General features: G+C 43.2%; 1 protein-coding gene across 1 annotated transcript in view; it reads left to right on the top strand.

Moving 5' to 3' along the window:
- The window catches only part of LOC106651713 (discoidin domain-containing receptor 2-like), a 159400-nt gene extending 134797 nt beyond the window's left edge, over positions 1 to 24603 (top strand). The window contains exons 12-19 of the mRNA XM_023460904.1: positions 8495 to 8642; positions 12857 to 13008; positions 13411 to 13826; positions 14789 to 14980; positions 17233 to 17325; positions 18943 to 19084; positions 22058 to 22207; positions 23113 to 24603. Of these exons, the coding sequence (XP_023316672.1) occupies positions 8495 to 8642; positions 12857 to 13008; positions 13411 to 13826; positions 14789 to 14980; positions 17233 to 17325; positions 18943 to 19084; positions 22058 to 22207; positions 23113 to 23313 (1494 nt within the window). The 3' untranslated portion in view covers positions 23314 to 24603. The remainder of the gene's footprint in view (positions 1 to 8494; positions 8643 to 12856; positions 13009 to 13410; positions 13827 to 14788; positions 14981 to 17232; positions 17326 to 18942; positions 19085 to 22057; positions 22208 to 23112) is intronic.
- The last annotated feature ends 523 nt before the right edge of the window (positions 24604 to 25126 follow it).

The raw sequence follows: 25126 nt of genomic DNA, 5'->3' as shown, positions 1-25126 counted from the left end.
TTCTTTCGTGCCAGCGCGCGCGCAGCAACTTTCCTCTTCAAAAACTATATTACAAATTGAATAGAAGTAATGAAATTGTTCCATTACTCGCAGGTCTACGCGCGGCAAAAGTTTTCCATTCGATTTATCTCGAAATGTCACGTTGCGCTCCTCTTTGCCTCTCTCTCGCGCGCGCGCGGATGGGCAAGTTTTCGCGTACAATATAATGTACTCGGTACTCGATAGATATTTGTAATGAGTATAGAGAGATCGCGAGACGCGCTCAAAGAGAATCCTCGTGAGGTACCAAAATATTACGTTTAGAAATCGTAAGTGGGAGGAGGGTATATAAAGTACACGCCAAGTAGACTCGCAAGTTCTCGAGACGAGGCACGAGTGGCGTATACCACTCGAGTGCATCCTTACGCAATCAATTGCAATCATGGCTTTCTGGTCTTACGTGTTCGATATGTGAACTCTATACATCGATCGCAACATCTGAAACATATTCATGAAACCATTAAGTCGTTTTACGCAATTCAGAGATCGGTATACACGTGTCATTCGACGTACGTTATTTAAAGATCGTTGAGTACATAGCGAAAACTTCCGCAAGCTCGCGTTACATTAGCACTATAACGGAGCTCGCGAATGACAATTGTGGAGCTCTTTTGTCAGGAAAGACCTTATTATAAATTTACAATTTTATAACTTAAACTTCGAATTTCACGAGTCGGTAAAAATAATATCCGACTCGGGTCGAGCTTTCTCAACGTAAAAACAAGCTCGCTCATCTAATTGTCGGAGAAAGAAGAAGAAATCTTCATAATAACCACGGATGCATAATGATTATTCAAGCGCTCGAGGCGAAATACACAGTACGCTCGCCTTACGATACAGCAGCGCATCCTTCCGGTCGTAACGATCCGTCTCTCTCGAGAGCTGCGACTTGAAGGAAGGTGGCAGGAAGGAGCCTCGGCATTAGCCGCACGCTAGTCTTCTCCCCCGCGCTGCACACACAGCGGAGAAAGCGACACATTCCAGTATTATATGTGTGTCTGTGTGCGCGAGTGTGTGTGTGCGTCGTGGTAAGAGCGTCGTCTTCGTCGTCGTTCTGTGTATAGCAGCGATTGTAGTGCAGCGACGCGTGCAGATGGAGTGTAGGTAGTGACCAGCCAAGAGTATAAGGCTGCCCTAGCTGCTATCTCTCGGCTCTTCTGCCCAACGACGCCGCCGCCGCCACACGATTTCCGTATTCAACGAAATGAAGGCTTCTTGTTTGGGGCGAGCTGCACCGCAGCAGTCTTGAAACGTCGCCCAGCAAAGATACGCCAAATATATATTATATCGTTGAAGACTGAATTGCTGCCGGTGGGAATCAGCAGCCACTCAGCGCGCTATGTCTGCAGCTTGTATCGAGAATTCGAGGATCGAGAAGCGCGCTCGCTCTGGCAAGTTTGATGGCAGAGAGAGCTGCGACGTACACGCTCCTTATACACAGCGCACTGGCCTTCTTCGCTACCCGCGAAAACTCTTTTTAACTATCATTTGAATTTGATAACAGATATCTTAATTCTGTAAAGTGCTATGGAATCCTGGATAAAAATGCAATCCAACGATGTATATAACATACAGAAAAAAGTTTATTTTAGCGAAATATGAGCGATCGCAAGAAAAATTCACTTCGCAAAAACGGTCTTACCAAAAAGTGGCTTCGCTTCGGACGATAATTACTCGTGAGGCTTTCCAGTTTTTTGCTCCTTGGGCATGACGAATTATTTACACGTGGCCTGTTGGGCCGGCTTCGAAGATGTCGTGAAGTTATAAATACAGGCCGTCGTTTTGATGCGATATTCTCGTTGAAAGCCCGCTCTACCGCTCGTCGGAGCTTTGGCACTTTACTTGCGTTACGTTTTGAATCCATTGTTTCAAGCAGATTTTCAATTTTCAACGTACACACAGGCACGCGACGTATGTTTTCTTAGCTCGTGTTTTTTAAGAAGCTACCTATAATACACGCATATAATTCCATCCCCGCAGAGCTCGGTTTCGCACGCGGCGCTTACATGGCGGTGGCGGCAGAAAAACAGCCTCCCCGCACGAAGCACATAAATCCCACACGCGGAGGAGCGCGCGCAAAGACAACACTCCTATGCACGCGGGGGCAATTGCGTATATATGTAGTAGCTGCACTCCACACGCGCACACAGGCACACAAGCCCACAAGGCATTTTATGGTCTGCCACGAAGATTGTACAGTGTGCTGCTGCGACACACAATATGTGAACGCGCGAGAGGCCGCAAATTCGTGGCCTGGATTACCCATGCTAAACCATCGTCGCGTTCCCAAGTTTGTTGCTTCAAATTAAAATAATCTGTTTTGCCTTGCCACACACACACACACATACACGAGATACTCTCGACGCTATCTATATGCGCGTACCCGCGTCCACACGAACACACACACATGCATGTCTTTTATAGGGCTCATGGTAAAGTTACTAATCGTATTAACGTTCGAGTGTACATTGCCAAGGCAAGGTTACCGCGTATGGCTCTCGAGATCAAGCCTATATATACGTCTGTTATTGTTTCTGAACTGCGCAAAAGTGTCCTCTCGTATTTGCTCGAATTTTCAATTATAAATCATAGAGAGAGAGAGAGAGAGAGCATGGTTACACGAACTTTTTTAATTAATTCAAAACACACGAGGTTATCCTTTCTTGATGCTCTTAATCGTTTGTTATTTAGCTCTCGTCTCGCTCAAAACATTTTTTCTATCTTTCTTTTCTACCGAGGCAATTAGAAAAGTGTATAAATAACATTCGGGGCTAATGATTTCGAGCACGAACTATTTTTTGATAAATGTCTCGTACCCAAAGCTCGGTTGCAATTTTGCTCGGACGACGTTGAAAAATGCCGGCGTGTTTACGTATGCAACGCATTAGCTCTCATAAACGGTACACTTGACTTGAAGCATTTCGCCTTCTCGTTCCTTTCTCTTTTCTTTTCCACAACGCCACGGATATGAGCTTTATTATTCAAAGTTATATACTCGAACGATCGCGGTGCTTTGTGGTACACGATTGCGCTATGCGGCGCGTTAATTAATTATATTCGCGCGTCGATACGAAATCCGTTTTCTTTTTTCTTTCGTTTTTCAATCGCGAAGAAATATTATTGTCGTGCAATATCCGCAAGCCGTTTCGAATAAAATCCATTATACAGCCTCGTAGGTGCATGGCAGCACTCGAGGGAGCAATGAAGCCTGAATACTTCATTTGCCGAGCCTTATCGTATAAAAGCTCCCGAACTCGAGTCGTTATATTTTTCCCTTTTTTACCTGCCTTGGCAATGTCACAGCAGCCAGCACTACTGCACACAGATCGTCGAGTGTGCGTTCTTTCGTCCAGTAGCAAGTACTTATACACGTATATTATTCGTGTAAGTGAGAGAGCAACAGTACTCGCACACACACACAGATAGGCGTGGTAAGAGAGACTCGACGAAGTGGATTATGGAAATTTTCGACTCGCGTCGACTATCTCTCTCTCTCTCGCTCTCACTTGTTGGCAAGGGCCAAAAGCGCCTTTCTCTGAATATGTAACATCCGCCCTTTAATGACATGCGGACGCGCACCAAAAGAGAGCTGCTCTGCACAGGCTCGCGCGAATTGAATATCCGTTACGTCTTTTGCGCGGCCCGCGTTAAAACTCAACTTTAAACGCGTATCCAGGCAGGTTGGCTGTGCTGCAAGTGCAACGCGCGCGAATCAGCAGCAGGTCTAAATTAGACGGGGGAAAGACCATGCACTTTCGGGGGTCTCCGATACAGGGTCACGCGCATAATTTTATAAAAGCGAGTTTTCAGACGCGGCACGAGATTCGTATCGTTAATTTTATTTTTAAATGTAAATATTGAAATTAAATTCATACGAGTCAATGAAAAGTGACACGCTTAACGAGGCCGCGTGTTCGTCTTCCACTCGGATGCACTGTTTGAAAAAACCTTGAATTGTAATGCAGATTTAACGTGAAATTGGACATTGAATTTAAATAACCGATATTGAATTTTATTTAGGATACTCTTATATGAAATCTTTAATAAAAAGTAATGTATAGGTACTGATCAATTTTTTTACATAAACTGCACAAATTTCACAAAAATTCGATTCTATAAATAATTTTTAATAAAAAAATTAACTAAATAAATTTAATTTCATCCTCAAATTTATACATTTCGAATGAGAATTAATGTTTCTGCGTCGATGCTTGAAAATTAGTAATTCATACAGATCTCACCACTAGATGGCGCGTATCTTTATATCTGTAAATCTGCAAGTGAAAAAGTCGGTACTTAGTATAATTAAGTATGAACTTGATGACTACATAAAATAAATCATGTTCGCGCGAAGCTATCATTCAGCTTCACCACACGATCGCGTCAAAACTGCGTAAGTACGATTCGAAAAGATATTCTGAATTTTTTTCTTTTCGCTGACGCACCTCGAGCACGTGTGCAGTCGCTCGCTACGTAGCTACTCTCCAACACACACACACACGCACATACACATTTATCGAAATCCATTACATAATAGCGAGATCTTTGGTTTTCCAAGTAGGCGAGCGAGCGAACGAGCGAGTGCGCAAGAAGAGCTTGCGATATATCTATACGCGCGGCAGCCTAAGATTCGAAGAAGCGAAAAACTTTTTCCGTTTAGCTCCGAGGGGAGGAGGGTTATACTTCGGAGAGAAAACGTTACGGTGCGGCGCGCGGTAAACGGACGCAGCGGGGGTGCGCTATGTGTGCGTGCGTGCGAAGCGATAAGAAATTCCCGTTGGATATCTGCTGCTGCTGCTACTCTCGTTCTCGCTGCGCTACAGAGCAGAGCTCGAGCATCGTACGGTTTCTCTCGGCGCAGTGGTGTAGCAGTAGCAGCGTCGAGCGTCTGTCTTATCTAAACGGGCTGCAACCACTTAGCGATGTCGGCAAGTGTGAAACGTGCGCTATTGGTAACTACTGCTGCTGCTGCTGCTGCCTGACTCTCGCGTCTGTGTATACTGTATATACCTATGGATACAGGGGGCAAAAGCAGCGATCCCTTTCGAAAAGCGAAATTTACACCTACATATATACGTATACCTATACCTACCCGTACCGTACTCCGTGAACAGGAAGTGTATAGCTCGACTGCGAATGGTACTACGCGTCGCGCGCGCGCGCGCCCGAATCGATAGCTGCACCACCACCATGTATACGTGTATGTATATCGGTGACCCCATTTCCGTTCATTTCTCAAGTGGCTACATGGGAAACTGCAAGAGTTTGCGTCGGTCTATGTGTGTCTATGTGCATAATACACTTGCTCGGCTCCTATTTATGCTTGCCTCGCTTATCTCAATGCGAGAGTACACGCACCGTAGGACGACACACGGCACAACTATCGCCTGTGTATACCGTCAAAGTTCGACTGCTGTTGCTGCCCCTTATATTCCGTTCTATGGCACACGTATTCGTGTATATAACGCCACGACTCCCGTTTTCGTCCGTTATAGCTTCACTTTGTGCTGCTTCTTGACGTACCCAGCCGTACGGTACATCCTTGTGGTGTCAGCGAATGCATAAAGTGGTGACCCCTGTATAATATACATCGTCGTATGTAATCGCTGTATGTGATCGTTGATCGTGCAAAAAAATTTATGAAAATTCAATAATTGATTCCGGCCTATACCACTAGATGGCGAGAACGCATTGATTTGTAAATCTGCAAGTGGCAACGTTAACATAATTATACAAGGCACGATTTTGATGAACTATTATATTATCTTCCATCTTTTCGATTTTATATAATATATGATTCTTTATATGGGGATACTGTTTCTCAATTTTTTAAGTCGATTTATGACAATGATTCTTGAACATTTTTGCTGACTATAATTGCTAGTAATTTACGTCTTCACCACTAGATGGCCGAGTAGATTCATCTGTAAATCTGCAAGTGGCAAAGTGAAAATAATTGTTACAAGGCACGATTTTGATGAACTATTAAATTATCTTCGATCTATCTTTAACAGAGTACTTTTTTTTATCAAAATCAGAAATTTCTCAAAAAAAATCTAAAATATCAAACGAGCGTTATCGAGTAAGGTAAAAGATACATTTTTCTTGAATATCATCATTAGTAATTTACGCCTTTACCACTAGATGGCCGAGTAGATTCATCAGTAAATCTGCAAGTGGCCAAGTGAAAATGATTGTATAAGTCAAGGCATGATTTTGATGAACTGACAATCTAAGATGTAACAGTTTACCCTCGGGAAGCAAGTATTAAATTGTCCGGCGAGATGTCCGTTGTCCTATAAACGGGGAACGAAGAAAAAGTGTGCCAAAAATAATCTACGCGATCATGTAATGTATAATCAATAATTAGGCCTATTTATTAAAAAGGGAGCCAGTCACGATAGTGACGCCTAATAATATAAAATACAAGAAAGCAAAGAATTACAAATGATATGCGATAATTGTTCGCTCGGCACGAAGCATTCTCCCGTACAATTATAACAACGGCATAAGGCCACCGCGGCTATTTCGGTAGATACGACGGTCGTGAGTTTGGGCTAGGCGGGGACGAGACCGAGAGAGATCAAGCGTGTTGGGAATACAATAATATGGCGCATATGCAGGAGAGAATCGAGAGACTTACATTCGTTGACTACACGGTTATTGGTGGTTGATTGGGCCTGACGAAGACTGCAAAAATAGCGAGGGCAGACGAGAAGGCAGCCAGATGTTGATGCTCTCCAGGATGGCAGACTCTCTCTCGGGCGGAAGGGATTCTAGAATACAATGTAAAAGGAACGAGTACCGTCGGACCCTGTGCTGGACTACTTCCTTACAAAGATTATCTTTTTGTTCATAAAAATATTTTTCGTAACTTGCGTAAACAACAGTCTCATGCTCCAAGGTGTTTTCGCACGATGCCAAGCCGATAATTTCCCATAGGCTTCTGCTTCTTCTCCTCCTGGCCGATTCTCTCCTCCTTCGTATATGTGTATTATACACACAGATCTCCGTGCGGCATAACGCGATAGGCGCGAGGAGTCAGTTGTGCAGAAATATAATATGCGCGAATAATAAGAGGGAGAGAGAGTGAGAGAGAAGCCAAAGTACCGACGAGATAAGAGCGCCCACGCGCGCCGTCATCTCGTGTATATGTGTATAGCTGCGTATATGCCCGCAGCAGCGGCACCACCAGTGCTTTGGCCTCACGTGTATATATAAGAAATGCGTTGCACTTTATGTATGCTACGTATACACGTGTACCGACACATTAGCAAAAAGGCCCCAGAAAGAGAGAGAGAGGCTATAATATTTTCGACGTATATATAATACTTACGCCTCGAGCAGAGCGCGCGCGACCATTATCGGCCGCTACTTTTTTTCCCGCGCAAGCTCGCTCGTTTTCTATGTTATCGCGTTGGGTATTCAAGCGCAGGAGCTATGTTTTTTCTCTCTCGCTCTCTTTTCTGGTCTCGCGCCATGCGTGCATACACTCCCGCGGCTAATGGCTATTACGAGCTTTGATATCTTTTTTCTTTCTTCTTTTTCTTTTTTTTTTGGTGACACATAATCTTTTACAAGATTATCGCGTGCGGTGTGTGTAATATTAACGTCGTTAGGCATCGTCAAAGCTTAATCTTCAAAGGATGCTCATTTTTCCCGAAAAATGCCCTCTTGTAATAATGTCGCTAGCTCTCTTTGATGACGGGGGCGGAAAAAAAGACCGCTGCGACGTGCGTTGGAAAAAAAATTTCATATACGAACGGTAAACATTCGGTACTGTCAATCGATTTGAAACGTACGAATTGCAATGTTTGACCTTGCCTGAAATGGTCAAACAATACCACAACAAAGCCATCGTACAAATATCGATCGCTGCCGTATGTACCTATACGCAATACGCACACAGTGGGACATGTGCGTTATATGTTTATGCGTATACATGTGTACTGCATAAATCAACAATCGATAATCCGAGAAATGCAATGGTCATAATCAAAAGATTACGCATACATACAGATGCAACGTATACACGCGCGCATTACTCGACGTACAACATGCGCCATATACGCCATGGACAAACTGCGCGACGCACAGAGCGCAAATATCTGACATTCATCTCGTCAATCGAGTTCGGTTTGCTCTTCCGGCTAGCTTGTAAAGAGAGAGAGGGAGGAGGTAGAGAGCTTCGGTACAAACTTGGAACGGTCAACAAAGTACCTACGATGAAGCGTATACATGGAAGCTATGACCAGAACTGACTGTGGCTGGGCGGTCACTCGTTATGTCATATAGTCTTAAGCCAGGCTCTATATACGTCATGCAATAATAATAATAACGATACAAACTGCATAAGAGTATGTTGATATTTAAATACATATGTATGCCTGCAGTGTAATTTACATCCGCATATCTAAACATTGTATGTATAACCGTACGGTATTATATTTGACAGGTTTCGGTGGACGGGCGCCTGGACAAGGGACCAATTTGTCCGCCGCTTCCGATGCAGTATCAGCCGGGCACTTATTCGACGTCGACGATGACCCAGCCGCAGCTTCACAAAACTGCTGCTTCGGACTACGTTGCCGTCAACGCTACCGGTACGTTCACACACACACAGCTCACGCACACATATAAAGTCGACACACAACGAGCCACATGCATGCGTAATATATACACGTACTCGTGTGTGCCAGCAGAGCTGCTATATATTTGTTATATATACGCTCGCGAGCGAGAGAACGAAACATCATAGCCAAACGCCAAGAGCAAACATGTACGGCAGACTGCTGCTGCTGTACAATGCCGGATATACAGCCCTCCAGAGGCTGGGGGTTGGGTCAAACTTTGGTCAATTCCACGTATGCGTGTGTGTGCACCTATATACATATAGGCAAAAAGTCCAGGAGGCCAGTTGTCGAGCAGGGTCGAAACTCTTTCGACACTGCATAATGAGAGTCAGGGCTATATAATATTAGGTGCGCGCGAGACTGTATATATATTTGTTTATGGATATTTCGAGCGCGTCTGTAGTATAGACTCTTTCGGAGAGCGACTCTGGATATATAATGCGCAGGAAAAATGACGCGGCTACGAGTCCCTTGTTTTTCTGAGAATTATAAACCATAAGATAGAACTATAAACCGAGCTCTTCTTAAATATCAATCGGTTTGCCTCGCGCGAGTTTATAGTGCGCCATCTAGATGTAAACGACAGGACTATTATTCGGATAACGAACGAGCGCGGGAGAAAAGCGCAAGATGCGAGAAGGAAAGTCCTGAGTTCTTAGAATAAATAAAAAAACTTTCTCTGTGAGGGATCGAAATCCTCGTAGATAGATATTTAATTTTGTTTTTTTTTTACTTTTTTTTACTTTACTTATCGATCGGTTTCATTTTTGCTACACGCGGGTTTTCAATGAGACATCTGGTGGAATCTCATGAAACGTCTATGAGAATTAAATAAAGTTTCACGAAAATTGTCAAAAATCTCTCAAAAACGTTTCAAAGACAACGAAAATTTAAAAAAAACATAAGCAAAGTTAGCTTTTTAACAAACTTTTAAACGTTGACGAAATCAAGAAAAACCTCAGCGTGGAAAACTTTTCAGTAAAATCATTTCTGAAATATAGTATATTTCACGGCGCGCGCGGGATACGCCGCACGTAACATTACGTATCTGCAGTGCACACACACTCACACATATTCATCCGTGCAGAGCTGCGCAGATATATACGCGCGTATATTATTATGCGCGATGAGTATATAGGACTGCAGCAGTAGCAATCGTTGGGTGCACGGCGCGTACCAGACACACATACACACACGCGCGCGCTCGACTTGGTATACGTGCCATATATATAGAGTCGCAGCAGATACGCCAACGTGCGATAATCCTCCCATCAGTGTGTGTACTCGTGCCACGATAAACACGACCTGCAGCGCAGCTACAGCGTGACTGTACACATGCCTTTCTGTACATATATGCTGCTGCTACTGCTATATACAAACGCTGCGATGCACTTGCAATCCTGAGATGCAATCATTTCGAGATTCTCCCGGCGAGGCAACGAGCTTGTTTGATATTGACTCGGGGATAGAGCTGCGCGAGTTTTTTTTCCCTTCCTTTTCTTTTGCTCTTTATTCTTTTTTGCTCCTTTTATTATCGTTGTTGTTGTCGTCGTCGTCGTTTGTTGACGTACTGCTGGTCGAACAAGATACACCCCGTTTATGAATTGATTGCAGCGCTTGCTCGAACACACACACACACACACACATACACATATAGTGTGTATACGAAGTCATAGCAAATGGATCTGTGCTGCATGCTATGTATAGCGTTAAACGAAAAGCCAATGGTGCATTCGAAACGGGAAGGGGGCTTTATTTTTGTTTGTTTTTTTTTCTTTGTAACGCCAGTATTTTTTTTATTTACGTTCTACAGTAAGCTACGCTCTACGCGCCGTAACTAGGTTCAGTCAACAATTTACAAAGAATGAAAATACGAGCCGGATGACTTTTGGGTGGTGCGCTGAGGGCGAGATCGATTCTTCGGGGAAGAATAAAATATTTGTTGCGATAATCAATTTTATCCTTGATGATATATTTTTTTACAAAAACAGTAAAAAAAACCAAAAATGTATAAGAACTCAATCATAATTAAAAACTAGCCTCCGCCTCTAGATGGCGAGTAGCTTTATCTCTAAATCTGCAAGTGGCAAAGTGCTATAATCCACATAAGTGCAAGCACGTTATCTGATTTCATCGATTTTCTATAGTGGATATTGGAATTTTAATTTAGTTGAAATTTTATTGAACTCAATTTTATAAATTCGTCTTACATTCGAAGTGTACAAAATTTAAAAAACTACAAACTAATCTAAATGAAAAGAATGACATTTGAAATATTTTTATATTAAATTAAATTTGGTATGATTCATAGTGTTTTCAAGTTTAATTCAAATGACTTTCAAGGCGTGTACATGAATTTAAATTACGAGATGGAAAAATAATTTTTCCCACTCTAACCTAAAATACGCAACTTTGCCGCTAATTTTAGGCTCTCGTAGGAAAAAATAGTATCTTCACATGGTGCAGATATGGTTTTTTAACAAAACTCTATGTGCACCCGTTGAGAAATATACTATTCTCCACTTTTTCATTAATTTGAACGTGAATATTTTTAACACCGTAATTTTGTTGACCATTCGCTCAATTGATATTAAAAATTAGCAAGAACCCATACTTACTATTTTTCAATTTGTTAAGCTACGAATAATTAAACTAGATATACGAAAAAAAAAACAACTTAAAGCGGTCCCTGCACTATCCCCTTGGTCAAAATCATTAACAGTTTAGTATCGAGCTACGTGATCTCGTTGAATATGTAAAAACTTAATTCTCTCCCTGTCTGCAAAAAAAAGAAGGGGCCACCGCACACGGTTACAGTATCACTCGATCGCAATAAGTCTTACGCAAAGAATCATCGGTACGTGCGCTATACAAGCTCTCCATACGTACACTGTATATACTACATATACAAGGCAAGGGTGAGCGCGTCGCGCACAAACCATCTGAAATATTTACTCCCGCGCGCCCATATAACACTCTATCTCTCTCTCTCTCTCTCTCTCTCTCTCTCTTTCGCGAGCGGCTGTGCAGTGCGCAGCTCTATATAATACGAAGCTCTCTCTCTCTCGAAAAGAAATACAGTGTGCAAGTGCGCGCGCGGGGGGAGGCCGAAGGTAAATATATATCCTCCGTGCGCGTATCCTATATATATACGCTGTAATGGCACAACTGCATTTCCAGAATATAGGAAAGCTCGAGAAACACAAGGGCGTACACATGCACACGCGCACAGACACACACACACATGCGCATAGTTTCTCTTGGTATATAGAGAAACTCGTAACGAGCAAGTTTACCGTCTGCTAGCCCGGTCGTCCGGAATTGAGCTCGTGCACGTGCCCCCGGTATACAGTAAGGTAGTAGTTGTAGTAGTAGTAGTAGTAGTAGTAGTAGAAGAGGAAAGAGCAGGGAGGGACTCAGTCTTTGTCGAAGGCAAATCTAAGCCGAGCGAATAGTCGTCGAGTCCTCGTCGTCGTCGCGAGAGAGTCCGAACTATTTTGTCGGGGTCACACCTCATAGACAGAGAAGAAGAAGAAGAAGAGAGACTGGACTATATGTATATATTCCATGGAAGCTGCGGAAGTTTACATATCCCTGGCCGGAGAGAGAGAGAGAGAGAGCGAGAGAAATTTTCACCCGAGGAATAGCTAACGAGCGAGATCGATCGATTGGATTGTCTACCCACTGCTATCTACGACTAGATACTAAGGCACGCCGGCGGCGAGCTACGGCTCATCTTCTCTCTCTCTCTCTCTCTCTCTCACTCGGGGGTGGTTTGTCGAGAGCCAGGGCGACTTTGTTATACTGACTTTGCATATAGTTTCGACCCTATAAAGTATTAAGCGATAGTCGTAGAATCGTTACTTTAATCGAACTTTTACTCCTGTGTGCTTGTGTGTGATGTGAACGGCTAGAAACTTGGCCTCGATTGTCATTTGTATTTCTATCGATAACAATCGCACTTTACACTATACCAAAAAAGAAAGAAAAAAAGTAGTACGCAGCTCATCGAAACTTTATCGTCGTAGTCAGTAAGTTTAATTTAATATGAAAAAAAAAAAAAGGAGAAAAGGAAAAAAAAATAAAGAAAGAGAGAGAGAAGCTAGATCCCGAAGCTTTAAAAAATGCTACGCCGAGGCCGCCTCTAAATCTCTTTTTCCCTTCTTCTTGCCGCCGTCGCGCAGGTGTTCCGGAGGAGCATCCAACTATGCCACTTCTGCTTAATACGACGATCAATCTCGGCCGGCCGATTCCGCCGGTACAGGACTACCCGTCTAATGCGCCGCCCATACCACCGCCGCCTGAAAAGTATTACGCCAGCTCGGATATCTGCAAGGTAAGGGCCTGCCTGCCTGCCTGCCTGCTATAGCGGCAAAAAAATATTTATCAAGTTTTATATATACGCGCGAGCGAGCGTATAGTGCGAGTAATGAGAAAATCCTGTGTACTGTACGCTCGCGCGATTAGATTTTTTTTCTGTTTTTTTTTTTTGGGTTAATCAAGCACCTCGTGCGTTGGATCATTTATTCAGACGAGATACGAAAAAAAAACGTGATAAATAACATTATTGTGTAAAAATTTCAATGACTTTTCGGTATCATCCTCTGGAATAAGAAAATCTCAATGTGCAACGTATCGTAGTACGTGCGAAGCTATAAAATACGTGGATATCCTTTTTATATACGATATATAATAATACAACGTTACACTTTTCTCTGCCGCCGCCGCTGCTATACAGAGCCCAGCGCTGCCACCTCTGCCGAGCTCGCCCAACCCGCCGAGCTATACGCCGCCACCGCCGCACAGCAGAAAAGCCTCGAGCAGCTTGAACAGCTACAGCCCCGAGGACATGCTAACCGAGGACGAGGACGAGAACGAGCAGCAGCAGCAGCATCTCGTCGTAGCGGCAGCCACTGCGAGCAGCAAGCAGGCCACCGCCGCCGCTGCCGCCGCCGCTGTAGCGAGCGACTGTATCGTTTTCGATTTTCCCCGTGAAAAGCTGAATATCGTCGAGAGCTTGGGCGCGGGATTCTTCGGCGACGTGCACGTCTGCAGCGCAGATAAGTTCCCGGGCTACGACCAAGTTTTTCACAATACCTGCAGCGATCTCGTTGTCGTTAAGTCGCTCAAGCCCGGATCCGCCGAGGCCCTGAGGTAAGACCCGTAAGAGATACGATGATGACTTTTTTTCTCTTTCATTGCTTTTTATTTATTGAAATATATAATTTTCTATCGAGACAAAGAGTCCGTGTATTCCGTGAAAAATTTTTCGACAAACTGTTTCTTACAGTTTGACGCGTGTATTTTTCTCAATAACGAAGGTAAATTTTTCGCATCCCCCCCTCTCCCCTTCAGCTTCCAACAATAAACAGCAGGCTATATATAATGTACCGATTAATTATCCGATAACGAACACCGCCTCTCTTTGTGGCGCTTATATATACATACACTCGTGCTTTTAAGCATCGAGGTAAAACTTTTCCGCGTCACCTGCTTCGCTGCCGCTGCCACCACCGCCACCACCGCCGCTGCAGTTGAGTTTCCGAGTGTTATTTACACTCCACGCTCATCGAACTAAACGTCGCCTGTCGCGCGGAGCTAGAACACGTAGAACTCCCTTCTCCCCCCCCTCCCCATTCCCCTGTGCAGTTTTGTCTCGTGCGCGGGGTATAAGAAGAAAGTTTTCTCTCTGTTCCACCCTTTCCTTCGTCTCTTTTCTCTCGCTCGCTCGTGCTGTGCTAGCTCGCCCCACGATCGCGCGCAGGGAATTCACTTTGTGAAAACGACCGAGGCCCGCGTTGTGTATGTCATATATATCGAAGCGACTGCGTACTTTTGATCGCTGTAAACCGACAACTGCTTTTCACTCTCGAAGCGCGCGCGATTCCCGCGGTTACACCTCTCTTTCTCTCTCTCTCTCAACTGGCTTTTCTGTGTATATTATTTGCCGGTATTTGCCAAAGCTGTTTATAAGCTTGGCTCCGATATTTCGATCGTGCCAAGATATATTTAACCGCACGAATGAAAAGCTCAAAAAATGAAAAAAAAAATGTTATATTTTTATTTCCCGCGATATATATTTGGACTTTGCTGCATATTATAAACGTATTTTGCAGGCTGGAGTTCAGGCACGAAGCCAAGAGGCTCGCCCGGCTGAACGACCGGAACGTGGCGCGCTTGCTCGGTGCCAGCCTCGACGACGACCCCATGTGCATCGTGCTGGAAAACACCGAGCACGGCGATCTGAATCAGTACCTGCAGAGCCACGTGGCCGAAACTACCACCCTGCAGACGGCCAAAACTTTAAGGTTCGTCGCTCGATATCATATTATACATAGAGTTACTTCATGGAAACAATATCTGCGATGGAGTTATAAACTTTATTCGCTCGTCGAATGACATTTTAATAAAAAAGAAAAATTTATATGATTGTTTATCAAGTTGGACGAGTTTTTTTTTATACGCAGGTGTCGACGCGATTGATATCGAGGAAGAACGACGCGTCGGTGCTGAAATAAAATGAAATTTCTTTTTTAGCGCAGCGACTCGCGCTGATGGAGATCGTGACAATCAAACAACTTGACCCACGTGACTTTTGTCGATGCTCGAATGGCCCGTTTTTTTGTTTTCTTTTTTTTTTATATTGGATCAATGTTTGCTCAAACGATACACATCCCGGGCGATCACTTTCGCTGTCGAGAGCGTATGCGCGCGTCGGACTAAATATTGACCATTACTACTGAAAATGTGCACATAATCATAATAACTCTCTTTCTCTCTGCGCTATACTCGCGCGCCGCTTCCAGAAATGAAGTGAAAATATTTTCGCTGCTTCCGGCGCGGCTGTATTTGGACAAAATATCTGTATTTCGGTCACGCAATGTTGGTGACGTAGCGCGTGTGTGCGTTTGAATGATTTATACCCGTTTGATTTCGTTCGGTTTGCGCGAGAAATTTTTTTCTCCTTTTTTTTTGTACCCCCTCGATCATTGATCATCCTCTGCGTCGAAACAATCGACATATTTCAACAGTCAATTGGTAATGAACTTTCGGAAAATTGTTTTTTCTCTCTCTCTCTTTCTGCTGCTTTTTCGGTGAAAATTTGATGAAATATAAATCAAAAAGAGGATATTTTATTTTCGTCATTCCGCACATGCGTGTAATTGGAGAGAGCGAGGGAGAATTAGTCTTTACTCCAAAACGAGCATTAATAACTGGTGATCGATATGCATTTCGAACTCGTAATTAAATAAACCGAATTAAACGCGATGAATGTATAAGTTGAATATCGAATTACTCCGCTTACGAATAATCTTTTAAAAAATCCTTTCACCGATATTTATTCAGATATTTATTCACCGCAGTACTTGAAAGATTTCCCCATTGTAAAAACTCGCATGCGCGAAGCAAAAATAAGAATCACCTCTCGCCGAGTAAGAAGGTAGGCAAGCAGCAGAAAAGAATCGATTCGTTCGCCGTATTACGTATGCCAACGTATACAGCCTGGCATGCATATATGCGCGCACCCATAAACGAAGCGAATGAAGCGTAATTTGCGAGCCAACAAGGCGTAATAACGCGCGCGCGCGCCTGCACCACACAACGTGTGTATACAAGTATATCTCGACATAATGCGCGCAGCAGCCAAGCAGAGCAGAAAAATTTTCCTCCTCCGTTATAGCTGCATATAATACGCGCGGCGAATAAGCTCGATACTAATCATCCTTGCCTATATATCTCGGTAAACTATATACTCTTCGAGTCACTCGGCGTTATGCGTTGTACGCATACCCGCGGAGGATGTATCTCATTGTAATACATAAAGATTTTAGCCTCAATATATACTGGCACGAGCGTACGGTACATGTGACAATTTCCGCCCTTCGGTGCACGTATATGTATAAATCCGAGATTATGGTATACGCGCCGCGCGCATCGACTTTACATATATACACATACGCGCCTTGTATTATTGACTACCACTGACACGTGGCTTGAATTTTTCCGCGCGCCCAGATATGCGAGGAGTTTTGCGTTCGCCATGCCGCGGCATTGACAGTTGTCGTCACCGCTGAAACGCGTACCCGCGCGGACGGCAGTAATGCGACCGAGAAAATGAACTTGCACAGCCGCGAGGGGAGATACTACTGAACTTTAATAAAAAAATTCCATTCGCCTCGAGTATTCTCTCTCTCTTTCTCTTCATGCATATCGAAACGTAAAATATTGTAATACGTTATTGTTTTTGATTACTGTATAAATACACACGACGAATACCCCCAAAGGCATCTCGTGCACGTGAAAATTTAAACAAGCTCTTATTGGATAATCTCGTGTGCTTCGTACGAGTCCGGTGAATATTTTTCCGAGCTAGTGCCGTACACGCGGTGACAAAACGTGTATACGTATACGGCCGATCCTCCCTGTTGCCGCTGCTTACCTGTGAATATGCACCGATGGCATTAATTTTCAATTTTAATCTGCTCGCATAGGAGACGCTCTCATATACATACTCCCACACACACACAGCCGAACGATCACGATCTGGTTTCTGTTTCAGCTTCGGCACTCTAATATACATGGCCACGCAAATAGCCTCGGGCATGAAGTACCTGGAGGAAATGGACTTTGTGCATCGGGATCTGGCGACGAGGTAAGAAAATTCCGACCGACTCACCGAATCATTGAGAGGCTCTAGCTAGTAGCTCCGTAGAATAGAGAGAGAGATCCGCTAAAAGCGCTTACGCGCTTACGTTTTGCATACGTATACAAAGTCGTATATACAGTCCACACGTGGTGTGTGTGTTCTTAGCACCTGAGTATATAGCGGTGCAAGCTCAATTTAATCCTTCCGGAGGGGTGGGTTGGTGGAGGCGTTGTATTATATATGCATTGGCCTGAAATTTATGTGACACTAAAAATGCCGTCACAGCTACTTTCGCTTCCTGCACTACTTTAATATATACACACACACGTACACGATGAAGTCATCGTTGCAGTAGTAGTCGTCGTGTGTGTGTATATATCTACAGGTGTACGTGTGTCTCAACCGCAGCACTTCAGGCTTCTCCTCTCGCTCTCTCTATATATACCCTCGGCATGGATATAACAACCATACGTGCCGGTGCGTTTCCTCGGGTAAGAGCGAGAGAGAGAGAGAGTCAATAGCGTCCCAGCGGTGCGCGTCGTTAAACGGAGGCACGTGTACCAATTATTAACTCTAATCATAAACCTTAATTATAATGCCCTCTGGGTGTGCGTGGGTATGTGCGTTCGTGGGAGCTCGAGCCAATGCATATATAACTGTCATCCGTGTATGCCGCCGCCGCCGCCTTGGAAAATTCATTAAAGCCGCTTATTTATATAGGAAACACACACGTACACGGATACGAGCGAAATTTCATGCGAGAGAAATAAAGTATGAATATTGCATCGGGCGCGCGTTTCGGGTGTTTATTGTTGTAAGCCGCGCGTCCGGTGATTTCGCGACGTCGTCGTCGTTGTTGTATTATAAATTGCGCGTACTTCATTAATCGACGCGCATCGCTCGACTCGTCAGATTACACGCGCGCGGATTATACGCGGCTTGATAGCGCTTTAAATTGCAATTTTCAACCGCGCATTTCGTCGTTTACTGCACCCCGTTGTGCACTTCTATTTCGCATACCTTTATGGTTATTGTTTTCTTTAGATTTGCAGATTGAACTATTGGTATATAAATCGATTTTTCCGATGAACCAACGTGTCGGTAACTCGAGAACAAACGAGTTCGAACTTTTTTTCTCTCTCTCTCGAAAAGATGAAACAAACTCTGTATATCGACTGCTTCGACGATTCTCGAACTATATTTACCGTACCTACTCCTCGCGTTCGATCCTCTCGTCTTCTTCTTCTTGTTCTTCTACTTCTTCCATTTTTTTTCTCTCTCTCAACCTTTCTTCGCGATTCGACCGATTAAAAGTTTTGACTAATTGACCAGGAAATGGAAGAGCCTGTTATATAACTTTCATAGCAGCCGAGGAAATTCGCGCCAATTAGCTTCACATAGAGAGATGATGGAACGGGCGCGATGGAGAGGGGGGCAAGTAAGCCGCTCTCGTACACACGCGCCACATATATATACACGATAATGAACCGCTTTTGAGGAATTTGATTTTTTCAGCATGTAGCGATCAATCGAGATCTGTAATTTCGTATAAAGAGATTATAGTTCATCGTCCAGTCTGATAATACAATGTTTCTCACTCGTCGAAAATACGATGTGTTTCAGGAACTGCTTGGTGAGTTCGGGATATCTCGTGAAGATATCGGACCTGGGCTCTGGACGAAGCGCCTACTCCGCCGACTACTTCAAGCTCGAGGATGGGCCACCGCTGCCGATCCGATGGATGGCCTGGGAATCGATGCTTCTGGTACGTAGGGAGAATCGCTAATTCGCGCGGGATTTAATGAGAGCCGTAAAAAGACGTGGCCCCTTGATTTTCATTGCGAGAAAGCAATAAACGAGTTATAATAGCTAACGAAACGATCCGCACTAGATCACAAAGAGAAATTTCGGCGAGCCGCCGAGAATCAAAAGCCCTCTTTTGGAATTAGCATTAGAGGGCAAAAGTCAAACGCGCGTGCGTAAAGTCTGGTAACGACGAGGCGAAACATATTGGAGGTGAGAACTCGACTGCGAGAAAAAAAGAGAGAGGGAGAGAGACCAGCGAAATTACGTTTGCGCAATTTTCGACGCGTTTATGTATGTACGCGAGTCTGCAGCCCGAGAAGCAAAAAAGTTGCCGGTCGTAGTTTGGGTAAAAAGAGGAGCTCTGCTGCTGCTGCCTCGCGTGTACACACACCGACGACTGACTTGCAACTTTTTCTCTCTTTCTCTGAGAGCCGGAGCGAACGGCTACACAAAAGTTTCTTCTCACCCCTTATTGGTCATTAACATAATTTATTTACAAGCGCGCATTAGGAAATTCGCGTTGGAAGAAGCTTTTTTATTACGGAGAACGTATTCGTGCTCTTTGAATTTGTTTTGTTCAACGTCAAAAATTCTCATCATGCTGCTTTATTTTTCAAGACTTTGATTTTTCCATTCTCGCGGCAGTGATGAGATAATGAGAAAATTTATCTCGTAGTTCTATTACAGTATCAATTACATCAATTACATTGCATAAAGTAAAAAAGAAAACTTGATAATATTCATTACCTGTTTTATTAATCTCATTTTGATGGATGGAAAAATTATAATAATCTCGTAGAGTTCGCTGAAATTTATTACGATGGAATTTTTTCAATATTAACAAGATAAATCAATAAGTGCAACGTATGCTGAATCTGAATGATAGATAAAAATTGTATTATAACAGACTTTTAATCGATGCTGGCGAATCAGTTATATATAACATCGAAAAAACAATATCGAATTCTTAACCCATTTAACTTTATCGCGAGGTATTCGAGATGATAAAATTCGTTTGAAATCTTTTGTAATTTGTGCAAGAGTAATTTCAGCAACAACAATGTACTGTGCTCAAGAGATATAGAAGTTAGAACTAACTTCTTTAGAAGAAGTTTACTGCATTTATAGCGTACAAAATTGTTTTTGCTACTTGCGAGTTTGCAATACTCCATCTGTTGGTAACTTCGAAAAGTTCATAATCATCTTCTTACCATGAATCTTGTTTACATAATGCGAAACGATTACTAAACGTGCACATTGTCAACAAACAGTCGACTGTAAGTGCGTATAACACTGTGAGCGCGACATACGTTTTACTTATTACAATAGAGGCTTGCGGATTTTCGTCACGATCACAGCACCCCGATGACTCCTGGCTCTGAAGGGTCGATGTTCCAATACAATCATCGTTTTTCACGGGTTCCCATAAAAAATTTCACACAAAAAAAAATGAAAACCAAATTCCAAGGAGAAGCTAAAAAGGTTCGTGCACTCGGTGCGGCGAACAAAGAGTTCGACCCCCCTCCTGCGCGCGTGTACAACGATAAAATTTTGTATTTCTACATTTATGCTTTGCAGGACGTACCAGTTATTTTCGGATTTTTATACATCGCTCCCCCGAAAAACTTTACCGGAAAAGCAGCTCTCTCGTACGGATTAAATCTTTACAATAATTTTATAGTAAGCTGCGCGCTTTTAGCCGCCTCGCTCGCGCAAAAACGATAAGAGCCATATTATACGGCGGTAGTTTTAGCTAGTTTAGACTTTTAGCGACCAGAAGAATAGGTTTCCAAGAGAGCAAGACCGTACGTTTCTCTCTGCCGTGCGGCCACGATGAAAAATAAAAAAAAAAAGTAGGTAAAAGCGCGCGAGACTTTCAGCAAACACGAATGCGCGCTCTCGGCCGTGTGCTGCGCGTTATATACCTTTGGTATCCGCACCTTTGGCCTTCCAGTACGGCTCGGCCAGCGCCCGCGTATAATAATATCTAGCACATGCGCACGTATCTCTCTCCTCCCGCGCGCGCGCACCGGAAAAAGTGAAAAAGTGCATATTGCAAGCGAGCGCGTAGTAGTAGCAGTGCCGAGAAAGCGGCAGAGCTGATTTATGGAAAACTACCTACCTACCCCCACAGCCTTTTAATACTCGCGCGCGCGTGGGCCTCGCAGCAGCAGCAGCAGCAGCAGCAGAGCACGAGAATAAGCCAGAGTTCTCTCGCTCTCTCTTCCGTATGTAGCCAACTTGGAGAATCGAATTCGCCGCGTCGGAATGTACGTTCCCCGACACTTTATGTATTTGCAACTATTATGCTGCGTACGTTACGAGCTGTAGGTGTACGCCGGTATGGGGAGGGCGAGTTTCAGAGAGAGAGAGAGAGAGAGGATACGTCATCGCGCATATATTAAGTCGGGCCGACGCGCTAGCTAGGGTATGCTGTGCAGCAAAGAGATGAGCGTGTCTCGAAAGTTGGACGCTGCGGCGCGCGAACTATTGGCTTTTTACTTCTTCTTCTTCTGCTCTTCTTCTTCTTCTACCTTTTTTTTTGAAACGAGATTTCCGATCTCGGAGCCCCAGATGCATGCAGAGATTTCCAAATCTCGCTCTCGCAACTTTTATTGCTCGAGCGAGATTTCTTCTTTCCTTCTTTCTTTCTTTCGATCTTTTTTTTTCTCTCTCCTGTCGGCTGAATGGAATTAGCCAACGGGAACCGCCAACGCGTATGTATCATTTTTTAGAAATATATAATACCGTGGCTCTCGAGCTAGCTGCTAAAAATAATACCACGTTGCCGTAATTTTCGAAAAAAAGCCGCGCGCACTAGCAGGTAGTAGCCTCTGAAAAATTATATGAAAAATTGCATTGACCCGCGGCGTTATTGCATTCGCGAGAGCAAGCGTATATATGAACAATTTTTCATTTCTCGTAATTGCAGGGCAACTACACCTCCAAGAGCGATGTGTGGGCTTTCGCCGTGACGTTTTGGGAAATTTTGACGTTCGCGCGGGAGCAGCCGTTCGAGGAGCTGCCCGACCATCGGATCGTCGAGAACGCCACGTACTTCTATCAGGAGGACGAGAAGAGAGTGAGTACACGGAGAGAAATACTATACTGAATATCAACACATTCGCTGGCAAATGTTGCTATGTTCTCTAGGAAAAGAGTTCCAGAGTCGATATATATTAATTTTTGTTATGTAACATAGTAATTTTGGGTGCGGTATGTAGTATTTTTTAGATTGGTAAAATTATTTTAAAATAATAATTTTCTGGCTTCCCGAGATGATTTTTCGATTTTTTGAGAGCCCACAGTGTTCAATCTGACACTGTTTTCTGCTATCATGGAATTATTTCATTCGTCGATTTTTACAAACAAACATTTGCTTGCCTCTAAGAAAACTAACCTACCTAACAGTTGTGTATTTGTATTAGCGCAGCTCATATTCTAATCTACACATAAACCATCAATTATCGAGCTTAAAATATCTGTTCGAAATTTTTCTAATATATATACCAATCGAACAGTTTTTATGCCACTTGCAGGAATTGACCATACACCATCTGTTGATGAAATCGAGAAGCTTTGATTATGGTAAAAATTGTTAAATTACAAAATAATTTTTGAAATATTCATCCACAAATTTTCCCATAATCTATAATAAAATTTGCTACAAACCAATTCTTACTATGTTAATATAGCAATTTTTAGAATATCTCATAAATATTTTTGTATGACAAAGTTACAAAAATAACTCGATATTATAGTAATATTTAGCATGTACATAGTAAAAAATGCCCATAATTCGATTCTGAGGCACTTCTACTAGCGAATATAGTAATTTTTGCTTGCGAGTTTGTTGATATTTAAAGTAGTATTTCTCTCCGTGTAATATTTTATTTCATTATTACTTTTTATAATTGAAATTCAACAACAACGAATATTCGATCTCGGTGTGATCCTCGACCTGCAAACCGTATTCGTTTTTCACAGTTCATTCTGCCGCTACCGAAGAACTGCCCCAAGGAGATGTACGACCTGATGCGCGAGTGCTGGAAACGCAACGAGTCGGCGCGCCCGAACTTCCGCGAGATTCATCTGTTCCTTCAGCGCAAGAATCTCGGCTATCAACCCGTTAAACATCAGCAGCAGCAACAATTGCAGCAGAAGCGCAACAGCGGCAGCGACACTTGATACAAAGAACTCGAGGGCTGGGACCTCATCCGGCTTTCCATGATGGGCGAGCTCAATGGCAATTGGTGGACGTCGCCCGACGCCACCGCCGCACCGGATGAATAAGACGCAAAAAAAAGTGAGGGCAATGAGAAAATGCAGAGGCTATGTATTTGATCGCCGTTGACGCGGTGATGGCAGGTTTGTTTCCGCGGGCTACGACGCATACACGATCGTAGCTAATAATTATATGTACATGATGACGCGCGGGTAACATTTAATTATAAACGACTATACGACACATATATTGGAAAGTTAAATAATAAGGAGGTGTGTGTACATTGAGAAAGACGAATATATAGAAGCTATGATGAACGTACTGAATATAAACGTGCGATTTTCTCTCGAGACTATATCACACAATCGTCATGAGACTGAGCAAAGTAAAAAAAGAAAAAAAAAGGTCACGAAAAATGTCGAAACTCGGGGGGTAGAGCTCAAAAGCTGAAAATGACTCTTCGGTTTATATCGAGAGCATTCATTTCGATAATTAATTCGCCGCGGCGGCAGTACAAAAGCCCGCAACGCACGACTGTGCTATACTATTCCCAAGTCGCTCGATCGAGTGCGTGCGCGCAATTTATCGCGCTAAATAGTCGGCGCGAAATATAAACACAAACAAACGCACACGCAGTACACGAGACTGTGTGTATATCAAACGAGAGTACGAGTGCGCGAGTTTAAAATCGTTTCGCAGATAAAAAATGTATACGCGTTCGCGCGCGCGGGGGCGAAATAACGCACAAATCGTCGATGGCACACGGAACAGCAGCAGCAGGCACGTTGTAAATCCCACGCGCAGTAGGCGTACTTATAGCCAACGCACAGACACAAACACAAACGAGTATACGTATATACATTCGTTTCTTTTTTTTTTTTTCGTGCGTTTGCTCTCGCCTCATATACATACTTCGTAAATCCATGGAAACAATGGCAATTCATTAGTCGGGCGAGAAAGAGAGCAAAAACAGAGAGAGAGAGAGAGCAAGTTTGCACGCGATTGATTTGGGAATAGCGTATGTGCACGGGGGAAGAGGGTAGTGCGTTGTGAGAAACGCACCTATCACGCGCGCTGCGTAGTAGGAAAAGGGATTACAACGAGTATTGCTCTCGCTCGATTTTTCTCTCTCTCTCTCTGTTTCTCTTTTTTGCCGTCATACGTGTGTGCTTTTGTTTCATTGATGCTGCGTTGCAACGGGAAAAGTTGACGGTGTACATGCAAGGCTAACAACGATAACAAAAACAACATTAAAAAAAAAAAAAAAAAAAGATAGAAGAGTCGAGTCGGTGCTGACTGGCTAATGGAATTCGTTTGTTCTAACATTTATATAATATCTGTGTAACAAAATAGCTGAAACAACAGCTCGATTGGCCCTGGAGTATTTCAATTTTTTTTTTTTTTTATATTTTTTGAAAAATATGCCAACTTAGGTACACCTCCGTGTTTCACCTCTAGCATGATTTTATTAGTTTCAATTTTTGAGCCAAAAAAACCTGAAAAACAGAAAAAGGAGATAATTTTATCTCGCGAAAGTATATATGAGTAAATCTCATGGAATTTTAATATTTTGCCATTATAAAAAAAAATTTTTTTTTTAAAGCACAAAAAAGTACTTTTACTTACAAAAAAGTACTTTCAGGATTGTCTGGTGATTTGGATAAAAAAGCTCGATGAGCCTATCGGGAATCAGAATTATAAAAATTAATTCAACTGAAAGTTGTTCTCAAGAAAAAGGAAAGTTGAAAATTTAACATAAACAATACCCATGAATAG

Source organism: Trichogramma pretiosum, unplaced genomic scaffold, assembly GCF_000599845.2.
Source record: "Trichogramma pretiosum strain Unisexual culture from Peru unplaced genomic scaffold, Tpre_2.0 scaffold129, whole genome shotgun sequence".
NCBI lineage: Eukaryota > Metazoa > Arthropoda > Insecta > Hymenoptera > Trichogrammatidae > Trichogramma > Trichogramma pretiosum.
This window is presented reverse-complemented; position numbering and strand designations above follow the sequence as displayed.